Source organism: Hyla sarda, chromosome 1, assembly GCF_029499605.1.
Source record: "Hyla sarda isolate aHylSar1 chromosome 1, aHylSar1.hap1, whole genome shotgun sequence".
Classification (NCBI taxonomy): domain Eukaryota; kingdom Metazoa; phylum Chordata; class Amphibia; order Anura; family Hylidae; genus Hyla; species Hyla sarda.
The window spans coordinates 151,845,514-151,856,539 of record NC_079189.1 but is presented as its reverse complement, the minus strand read 5'-3'; the positions used below and the strand labels follow the sequence as shown (position 1 = coordinate 151,856,539).

The 11,026-nt window shown below is 38.3% G+C and overlaps 1 protein-coding gene across 1 annotated transcript in view; it reads right to left on the bottom strand.

The window, feature by feature from the left end:
- Nucleotides 1-241: 241 nt before the first annotated feature.
- Nucleotides 242-11,026, bottom strand: part of FREM3 (FRAS1 related extracellular matrix 3) — a 79,147-nt gene continuing 68,362 nt past the window's right edge. The window contains exons 16-24 of the mRNA XM_056562881.1: nucleotides 10,476-10,807; nucleotides 7,981-8,173; nucleotides 7,213-7,317; nucleotides 6,746-6,873; nucleotides 6,101-6,235; nucleotides 5,861-5,987; nucleotides 4,852-5,039; nucleotides 3,914-4,060; nucleotides 242-2,418 (exon numbers count right to left, since the gene is read on the bottom strand). Of these exons, the coding sequence (XP_056418856.1) occupies nucleotides 1,894-2,418; nucleotides 3,914-4,060; nucleotides 4,852-5,039; nucleotides 5,861-5,987; nucleotides 6,101-6,235; nucleotides 6,746-6,873; nucleotides 7,213-7,317; nucleotides 7,981-8,173; nucleotides 10,476-10,807 (1,880 nt within the window). The 3' untranslated portion in view covers nucleotides 242-1,893. The remainder of the gene's footprint in view (nucleotides 2,419-3,913; nucleotides 4,061-4,851; nucleotides 5,040-5,860; nucleotides 5,988-6,100; nucleotides 6,236-6,745; nucleotides 6,874-7,212; nucleotides 7,318-7,980; nucleotides 8,174-10,475; nucleotides 10,808-11,026) is intronic.

The window sequence follows — 11,026 nt, the reverse complement described above, 5'->3', positions numbered from 1 at the left end:
TCATCTGTGGTCATACCACCTTTTCCTTGTTTCTTTACATCAGTAATGGTGTTGCCTTATATATTGTGCATTATTCCCTGTATTCCATGCTTTTGCCCCTCCCTTACCTTCTTCCCTTTTCTGTAGTTGTCATTTCAGTGCCTGTATTTTATTTATTTTATGATATTTTATATGTATGTCCATTTTGCATATATGTCTAAAAAAATGCTATTTTTTGTGTGTGGGTGATAAATATCTTTACCCAGCTTGATACTTTTAATTACAATTGGTTGAAAGTGCAGGCAGGAGGAGTATATTTAGTATAGTTCTCTGTTCTATAAAGAGATGATAATGAAACAGTCTAAAAGAAATAAGAATGGCCATGAAAGAAAAAACAAGATGCTTATAATGTACATTCATATGATACTTAAAAGGATATACATCAAACACAAGAAATGTAATATTGATATGTCATTAAAATACAATCATTGGCTTAAATATTCCTGAACCTTATGTGTCTTTCCATAGCAGCAGTAAATACAAAACAAGAAAATCCAATGATATTAAAAATTGTATAAAACACATTGTGCAGTAGTAATCCCTTGAAATGTAAGAGATTGTAGTCATAAATAAACAGTGTTATTGACTAAGAAAGGTCTAAGAAGTAACATTAGTAGTGCAGTTTGTTTTAGCACCATAAAAGAGAACATTTCTTCATTTCCTAATGTACACTATGGAGGAGCTTTGTCAAAACCTGTCCAGAGGAAAAGTTACTGAGTTGCACAGAGCAGCCAATCAGATTGCGTCTTTCATTTTTGAAAAGGCCTCTGAAAAATGAAAGAAGGGGTCTGATTGGTTGATAAGGGCAACTCAGCAACTTTTCCTCTGGACAGGTTTTGATAAATCTCCCCCTATATCTTTGTCCATTTTTTTTTTGTATAGATTCACCTTTTTTGATAAATGACCACCTTTGCGTCCCTATGCAGATATTTACATGTAAATTTGTGTTGGACACTTAAGGAAACCCCTTTTGTATGAGCGCCTTATAGAGATGTTCCTACTGAGACCCCCAGGCAATCAGCTATTAATTCGAGGAGAACCACTCAGCAAATGCAATGCAGTATCACACTGAATTTTACACATTTAAAACTACTTGAAATACTCATTGGGGGTAATTATCAAAGTTGTCTATTTTCCGGATCAATGTAGACCAACATACATAGCGTAAGGCCAGTCTATTGTGCGCCTAATTTATCAAAAGTTTCACGGCTCTTGATAAATTCTGAGTACAGACTTCGGGATCTCCAGTTTAGACTGTATTTAAACCTGCTTCAGTATGGTCTGACATTTCAGTGAACTTTCGCCCGATGCAAATTTTTGCCGAAAAGTCGCTATTGATAAATTCAGCACCAATGCATTTTCCATTTAGAATAGACTAGAATGCATCATGTACTAAAAATCCTCTAAAGTAAAAGTTGCGAAAAAGTCACACGTATTTAGATTGCAACTTTCTGTGCGAATTTTAGACATGAAAAAACTGTCTAAATCCTTTGATAAATCTCCCCATTGTCTTAGCTAGCAAGGAAAACAGACCAAAATCTAGCCTAACAGAACACAACAAAAGGGGTGTCCAAAGAGGTGCTGTTAAGACCTACAAATAATGGCAGATAACATTAAAGATTGTTATATTAATTTGCAAATCAGGCTGATTTGTTCCGTAGGGAACAAATGGATACCAGCATATGAAAAGATCAAAAATTGTTTTACTACCAAATTGTCCATAAGTAGTCCGTTATGCTTAAAAAAATTGGAGAGATTTGCTTCAAGAAGGCAGATTTTAAAATGAAAAGGACCTAATAGCAAAATGTATAGGCACAAAGATAAAAGAGGTATGGTAACCTTATGTCCGATCCTCTATACCTCAGAGCTGTCACTGTTGCTGTGTCTAGTGGTCACAGTTTCACGGCTATCACAGTGACTATTGGAGGCAGTCTTTTTATCCGAATGTGATTGCTTTCTACGTTTCATAAGCAAAATGGTGATAACTGTAGTGCAAATCAGGAGCAACAAAGCAGTCACCCCTCCGATAGTTGGCATCAAAGTGCTCTGTGAATCTTGGCCAGAGATTTCTAAGGCTGGTTTATCATACAATGCACTTCCTGGTAATGTGTCCTTGCTGGAGACCCTTTTAGAGTGTGTTAGAGTAATGTGCTGAATGTTTGTCCCTCTATTCTTTTCTGCACCAATTTCTTGAGCGAGTGCCAAATCGTCCTCTTTTGCTCTTTTGCTTCTCTTCAAAATCAACTGATCATTTCCAATGGATGTGCTGCTCATGGTGTGGTGGTATTTAACGCTACGTTTTCCAATGCCTCTGTTGGCATTTTCTCTAGAGCGGACTGTATAGATAGCATGAATGAACCATTCACGTCCAGCAGCCACCTAAATGTAAAGGATTGGAGATGATAAATTAAACATTTTATTTAACGTTTTTGCTTTACTTAAAGTGTACCCGTCAGATCCAACAAAAACTTTTTTTTACATATCACTCAGTACTTAATCCTGACCATGTATATCTCATTTTTATGTGTCTAGTACCTTTATTTATTTTTTTATTACACTTTTAATTTAGCTCACTAGTCTAATTTCCTCTCAAAGGGAGGGGGCGTGGCCTCACTGTTTAGGTCTCCGCCCCCTCCCTCAGTATGCTGTCTGTTCACATCTCCCCTAGCATTAGCAAAACTACAACTCCCAGCTTGTCCTCACTGACAGTAGCGGGACACAAGCCCTGCACTCACAGCTGTCAATCAAGGTGTGTCCATGACATAGGTGATGATGGACACAGCAGGACTAGTATGTGTCCAAGCAGGCAGGGGGCAGTTGTCTGACTGGCTTTTTCAGTACAAAATACTGAACATTTTCTAATGAAAGCAATTGCAAAACCTATTGGTTTTGAATGCTTTACAACATATCAAAAGTTTTTGTATCTGACAGTGCCCATTTAAACATTAAAAGTAGAGCTGTTCAAACAAATATGTAAGTAAATATTTATGGAAAATATTGAGATATGTGAGAAAAGCAGTGATTAGGGGCACAGGCATTAAAGGGGTACTCTGGTGGAAAGCTTTTTGAAGTCCATTTTAAAAACTGTCCAGAGTAGGAGAAAATCCCTAAAGCAAACATTTGCTGCTCTGGACAGTTCCTAAAATGTCTATTAAAAAGATTTTAATAGAAGTAATTTACAAATCTGTTTAACTTTCTGGCACCGGTTGATTTAAAAAAAAAAAAAAAAGTTTATCACTGGTTTACCCCTTTAAAGGAGAACTCCAGCCAAAACGAATCCATCTTCTATCTACAGGATAAGGGATAAGTAGCTGATCCCGGTGGTCAAACCGCTGGGCAAAACACAACTTATTCTCTGTCCAATAGATAGGAGATAAGTGTCTTATCGTAGGGGGCTCTGACTGCTGGGACAACCTGCAATCTCCAGAATGGAGAGAGCTTGTGCTACAAACGGCACTCATTTCTATGGTAGTGTCGTAGATGTCCGACTACAGCACTCGGACATCTCTGATGCTCCCATAAAATGAATGGCACTAGTGCCATCTGCAGCACATGCTTGCTTTGAGAGCCTTGGTCCAGTCCTGATGATCATGGGGGATCCCAGCAGTGGGCCCCCTGCAATAAGACACTTATTCTCTATCCTGTGGATAGGGGATAAGATGTGTTTTGCCGGACAACATCAATGAAAGACTTTATATTTTATTCTCTAGACATTTCTATCTTATGGGTTACATTTCTGTTCTATGCGTGCATTCTTGTAATATTTTCTATTCTACAAAGGATGGTGCTTGTTGAGGGTGTCGTCCATTTATTATTCACTGGTGTAGTAAAATATAGCATGCATTATAATAACAATATGCTAACCACAATTTACCTGGAAAAGAGCATCTGATGAGAAACTAAAGCCATCGGATCCTGGCTGTTTCACCAGGGGCAGAGCTTCTTGGTTATCAGCAGCTAATCTAGCATTAAATGGAACATTTCCAAATATCTTCACTTGGGTTTCTGGCTGAGCTTTGTCCTATTGTGGAAGTAAAATATAGGTATTAAAATTTGTTTGAATTAATTAGTATGACATATAAAATATATTTTATATAACTTTTGTATTTTTGAGTACTAGTGGGGATTTTATCCATGTTCTATAACACAAATGATGTTGCAGGTAATAGATCAGTACCTTGGTAGAATGGTGGAAAGCACCCTAACTATAATGTATACCAACGATAAAATTTCCAAAAAAAAGCTGACACTGCAAATCCTGGTGTATTCCTGAGCAGAAATATTGGACACACGGCTAGGGGAACCACTTACCTCGTTGTAGGTGGTGCTGTACTATCTAAGGCAACATGTAATCAAAGAAACAGTATCTAAGGCAACATGAAAATATAGTGGCATTTACCATAATCCATAAAAAAATCCTATCTTTATTTCCATAAGAGTCCATAGGAAAGTCAGATTAGGACGTGGCTAGAGGCTGGAGCAACATAAGTTTAATGCCGCAAGGCGTGAAACGTATGTTGCTCCTGCTCCTACCCACGTCCTAATATGCCTTTCCAATGGACTCTTTTGGAAAATAAGATAAGAATTTTTACAGCTTATGGTGAGTGCCGCTATATTTTCTACTGTTTCTTTGCACCATAACTATAACATACATGGTCACGCGTTCACTAAAACTTTCTTTCATTTCTTACACCAACCAGTAAAAAAAATCCTATTCACGCAGTAACATGCAATTTGATCTATTGCATAGAGGTACTTTGCAATGACTTAGTAAGTAAGTTAGTAAGCTGATTTGGATATGAATGAACATACCAGTATCTTAAAGTTATAAAGTAAGGTAGGAGAATCTGCAAGGCATCCATACTCTTTGTTGTCTGGATTGTATTTAGGTACGTAACCATCGGCTCCAGTACATAAAAATACTTTCTCAATGTTGCAGATGAATGAGTCTCCAAGATTTTGAACAGGATCCACCATGACGCGCCCATAAATTGTGGCCCCTTTAATTGAATTAAAAAAGAAAAATACACAATTGTTATTTAGAGGTGCAATGTGTAAATGTTTAGAGTAAACATGTTAGTAACAATATTATTTAATAAATATAATGGGTCTACTTTGTTCTAGCAATTTGGTAATTTCTGTCTCTGTTCTTGTGCATTTGTCATTAAATATTCTTCATGATCCTGGCCTTGTACCTGATTTTCCTCCTGACTTGCCATTGTCATTTGCTGGTTAATTATTGGCTCTTTTACATGGACCAGCTATTGGAAAAAAGCTATCCTAGGAATGCTCATTCAACCGATAGTCACTTCATGTAAAAGGGTTTTAAGTTCCGGTCATTTCCTCAACATATATGTGTATGTACTTGGACTTAAAGTACAGTAGACCAAGCTTTTGAGTTGGAGTACAAATGGGGCCATATCTTAAGAACTGCGGGACTAATTTAGGTAAGTATACCTCATTTTTACTAAATTAATGCAAGAGTCGGAAGGGAGAGCACACTTAATGACTGTATGAACCAGGCATACATCCTCCTCTATGTGAAATCTGTAAATACCATAGGCAGAGATCACAGATCTTTAATAAATCAAACCTCATTTTACTCCTGATCACCCGCACTATAATCCCATGTATTGGGTTTAGTGCGGGTGAACAACCTGTCAGTTTCCCCTAAAGGGTTATCTAAGTGGATTATATTTGTGACTACACGTGGCTTTCATGCCATTTCAATCATCTTAGATTTGAAAATTCCTAGTTAAAACTAAGACCACTGCTATTTATGGTACATTTCTACAAAAATAGTCTGACATTGTCTCCTCACCTTCAGAAAATGCAACATCTGTTCCTTCACCGAATCCCATTGAGCCATCCGATAGCCAAAATTCTTTCTTGGACAGCAAAAACATTTGAGTATTGAGACTAAACTCTGCTGACACTGGATCACTGACCTGTAATACATCAGAATGTTCCACATAATCAATTTTTTTTTATACACCTACAATGACATGCATTTTTGTTGTATTTAAATACATAGACTATTAGACAGAGCACTGTATCTTACCTGTTGGAATCTAATATTGATGTCAAATGTGATAGGCTCACGTGGGTTGCAAATAGGAGGTACGGTGTATTCTTGGTTAGGAGATGCACTACAAGGAATAATTTTTACAGTGTATGTTCCTGAGTAATCCCGTACCTAGAAGAAATGACCATAATTTAAGAAATGCAGCATTCAAACGATAAACAAATAACCATATTAGTGCCCCCTCCCACCATGTGCCACTGATAATGTCACATATTTGGGTTCTCTTCGGCTCTAGAATTATGGTGCAACAGCTGCCTCTGCCCCCACTATTTTTTGGCAATTATTTTTGGATAATTCAAGTATATAAATATACTTCTTAGGCCCTGCATACATTTCTGTTGGATGTTCTGTTAGAAGCCTCCATTACTAATTCATCAATTAGCACATTTTGTATGTTAAAATGACAGACACCATGCTGGAAACCAGAATGACTCCTTTATATTCATTGGTGTTTTTTGGGCGCTGTGTTTTTTTTTCTTTTTATTTAACTGATCTGCATCGCTGTAATTTTAGTTTTTCAGAACAGTGGAAATGCCTAAAGCAGATACAACAAGCCCTAAGTTCTTTTACTTATGATAGATTATAAACAAGCATTTAATCACTCGTTGATCCAATACCTACAGCAAAGTCTGAGACAAAATTCCACTGTTGCACAGGCTGCCGGAAGCTGGGTTCACTGCGAAGAAGGTTCAAGGTAAAGGTGAGTTCCGGGTGGTCAGCAGACATGACCATAGATGTTAGAGAGGTACCTGAAGCAGAAAAAAACCCAATAAAAAATGGAGTAAAATGATATAAATAATAGTACAATAGTGATTCCAGTTCATGCAGAGACATAAATAAAAGTGGCGCAATGGTTCACATTAAATTCAAAACAGAAATATAGTCTAATAACACACAAATGTGTATCTATGTAGAGGCAAACATTCAAGTAACATTTAATTAACATGCACCCCTTGCCTCCAGGGCCCATTTCTTACCAGCCCCCTCTTGCTAGCTACACCACTGATAACAGGTTTCATATGCCTTATCTGTATGAAGTATGTTAGAAAACTGTAACAAGAGGTACCTGGCTTAGTTTAAGACCTTACCTGGATGGGACATGACAAACTGTCCTCTGAAGCGAATTTCAGTCTTAAAGTTCACCACTAGACGACCCTCATCATTAATCCGCATGCTGGTTGGGTAGAGGGATCCTAAAATAAACAATAGATACTGTTCATAGATGTGTGGGATATTGTATATACAGTATTGTATAGACAGCTGCTTATTGTGATACCATAACAGCTTTGGTGGGTTCATTTGATTGCCTAAAATAGCAATACATTGTTGCCATAACGCTCAGAAATTTGCCAAGATCAGTCAAAAAATATCTAATATTAAAGGAGTATTCCGGCCATAGACATCTTATCCCCTATCCAAAAGATATGGGATAAGATGTCTGATCATGGGGGGCCCATTGCTGAGACCTCCCACAATCTCCATGCAGGACCCGGCATTCTGTGCCGAGCTGCTGCTCTAGTCTCGGAAACCTCTCAGTTTCCAGGACTGGAGACGTTATGCAATGCCACTTTGTGAGTTCACACCATGCCCCCTCCATTCAAGTCTATAGAAGGGGGCGTGACGTCACGTCTCCAGTCCTGGAAACTCTGAGGTTTCCTAGACTAGAGCAGCAGTCCGGCACAGAATGCAGGGTGCTGCACAGAGATTGCAGGGGTCCCAGTGGTGGGCCCCCTGCGATTAGACATCTTAGTATTTTATTACAGGGATTAACCTAAAATGAAAAGTTATCGCCTATCCACAGGGTAGGGGATAAATAGCTAATCGGCAAATATGCATATGAATGTACTTAATCTTACCTTGTAGCTCTGATTCTGGTGGGCTGCCTATTCCTTCATTCCATAAGATGGCTGTGTCATATACAAATGTCAACCTCAGCTCAGACTGCAGGTCAAAGTGCTGCCAACCACCAACTGCTACCGGTGAATGGAACACATAAGAGACGTAGAGAGGCACCCGCAGAGTGACATATGACTGTACCAAGTTCAATACCTTAATAATGTAAAATAACATACAGTTACAGTTTATACTGTACAATCTTCGGTATGTCGTGTATAGTTAGGATTAATATGGACACTTCCATAGTCTTGCCTGCAGGCATTATACAGACACATTCAGAAAGTTAGAAGACCTGAGGAACTTACTGATATGTTCTAGTTTAAGGCCATGACCAGTTTCTGGTCCAGTGTTTTTACTCTCAAACATGCCTGTTTTATGGTTTGTTTTTTTTGCAGCCATCTTTTTCTAAAATAATGGGTGTTATCTAATTCAATGCATGCAATTCAATTGTATGTTTTCTATGTTATAGTAAGATTCTAGTTTTTATGCACAGAGTTGTGCCAGGGTATAATGTCTGTTTTTGTATTTTTCTGTTTTGGTGTCTGTTCAGACACTAGGTTTGGTTCTGAAGAGTTTTCTGTGCTATTCTCCCTGGCTAGGCAATCTTTAATGCTATTTGCCAATGGGAACTCAGACGGGGTTATGTAAACCCGAGCTCTGCTGGTACTCCTGGCTGGTGATTAGTTCTACTCTGACTATGACTGTTTTATCATTCACCTTTGCTATGTCTGTCTGTGTGAGTTTTTACCATGGTTAATATTCCTGTTTATGATATAGATTATAGCCAGCTTGGTTTTAGTACATTTGTCGGCTTTTAGTATTATGTATGTTCGTTCTGCTTTAACCTTGTTATCTTAGTCTGTGTTCACACTGTGATTATTGTGCTTGTAACCATGCTCTATATACTTATTCTATATCTAGTTTTGTATATTTATTCTTATCTGCCGTTAATCTTGATTCCAGTTTCAAAACTGTATGTTAGTACGCTTTATTCTGCCTTGTTTGTATATTAATATATGTTCTGGTTTTTGTATTCCCATTACATTCCTGTCCCCGACTATGTATGTATTATTTGTGTACCTTTACGCCCATTGCACTTTAGCACAGGAAGGGACCAGCGGCCAGTGGTCGATCCATAATTTAGGGTGGATGGGCAAGTAGGCAGGGAGAGTGTTTCTATGGACAGCTTAGGGATCACTCTCCCTGTCCATTCCCAGTCATGACATAGGGTGTGCCATTTTTATAGGTGTATATTTATTTTACACTGGACAGTACTTAATCTATCAGATACCATTTTGCTTCTTTCTTTGGGTATATTGATGTGTGAACAAGTGTTCAATTGTTTGATTTTTTTCCTGTTATTCCACAGTTTACAGGCAGAATAGGGCAGCTATTTGATACCCCTCGCATTAGCTTCAAGATGGAAACTTATCCCTACTGTGCCGATATTCAGGACCGTAGAACATTAGCCTAACCTGTATCTTTATCAATTACATGCATGCTATACAGCATTAGGTAAAGCTTAAATTAATCTAGCTCCTAGGGTTCTCGGCAACATGTCCAATGTAAATGCAGACCAAAGGTCCTTCAGCTGAAGCCTAAGGAAGTCAAATTTTCTGTCCAGTAGGAGCTGCAGGTGGGTGAACATTTGTCCTGCAAATGAATGGGTGACTGTGTAAGTTGGCACGAAGATTCATTTTGGCTATTACAAGGGAATTCTTGGCAGGTGTCCATCTTCCCCTTTTAGTGCCCATATGTCCAAGTACAGCAGTTGGACATGGGTTGCTGTGTTGGTCAAATCCATTTATTTATAAACCCATTCTAAATATTAATAAATTGACTTACACACTAATACATTATCAATAATTATTATGATTATTTTCATTGCACTGGCAATGAATAGTAGATGAACACACAGCTCCTTTGCTCGAGCTCCACTCATATAAAAAAAGGGACACTTTAGACCCCCGTTCTTATAATCTGTGAGGGTCCCAGCTGTTAGCCAACTATTACCCACCAATCAGACACTTATCACCTATCCTGTAGAGAGGAGATAATCTGTAATCTATGGATGACCCCTTTAAGGGTGGTGCCAACCTATTCTGCAGCATTACATCAGTTCCTGCCCCCCAATAGGGCTCATAACAATTTCTTTCTACCACTTACATGAGTTCCTGTCCCCAGAAGGGTTCACAGCAATTTAGCTATTTAGAGACACTAGAGACCATTTCACAGGAAACCTATTAACCTGGAAGTATATTTTTTTTTGTATTTTGGGAGGGAACTTGTGAACCCAGAGGAAGCCCATATAAATATGGGAAGAACATGCAACCTCCATGCAGATCCTGCCCTTGCTCAAGCTAATCCAGGACCCTAGTGCTGTAAAGTGACAACGCTAACAACATAGCCAAAATTAAGGTCGCAAATAGATTTTCTTATATATACATATACTCACTTGCCCATCAGTTCCTATTGTGCCACTGCAGTCTGTCAAGAGCTCTGACATATCATAGTAGCTGTTGAATTCCCAGAGACAAGCTTCCAGGTTGAGATTACGATAGAAGCGCAAGGACTTAGCTGATCTCAGAGCAGCGCTGTATTGGTATGGAGATGTTTCCCCAACCAGTTCATCATCTTTTGTATTCTCCGTAATAAAACCATACTTGGTAGGAACTTCGTTGTAGTCAAGAAGGTTAGAACACTTATGGTTGCCAACGCGGGTGCCATCAGGACTAAGAGTCAGTTCAAAGTTGGACATATGTCTAGTTGACACAACTGGAAGCATACCTGTGATAACCATAACAATTTAAAGTATTAATCATACAGAGTAGTTGTGTAGTTTTCTTTTATGCAAAATTTGATTCAACAGTCCTGGGCCTAAAAAAGCTCTCTGGGATTTTTATTTTATTATTGCTTATATAGTGCAGCAAATGCTATTATTAAATAATATTCCTTGTGTAAGCCTTGTGCCTGCCTATTTTAGCTGATGTAACAAACATAAGCTTG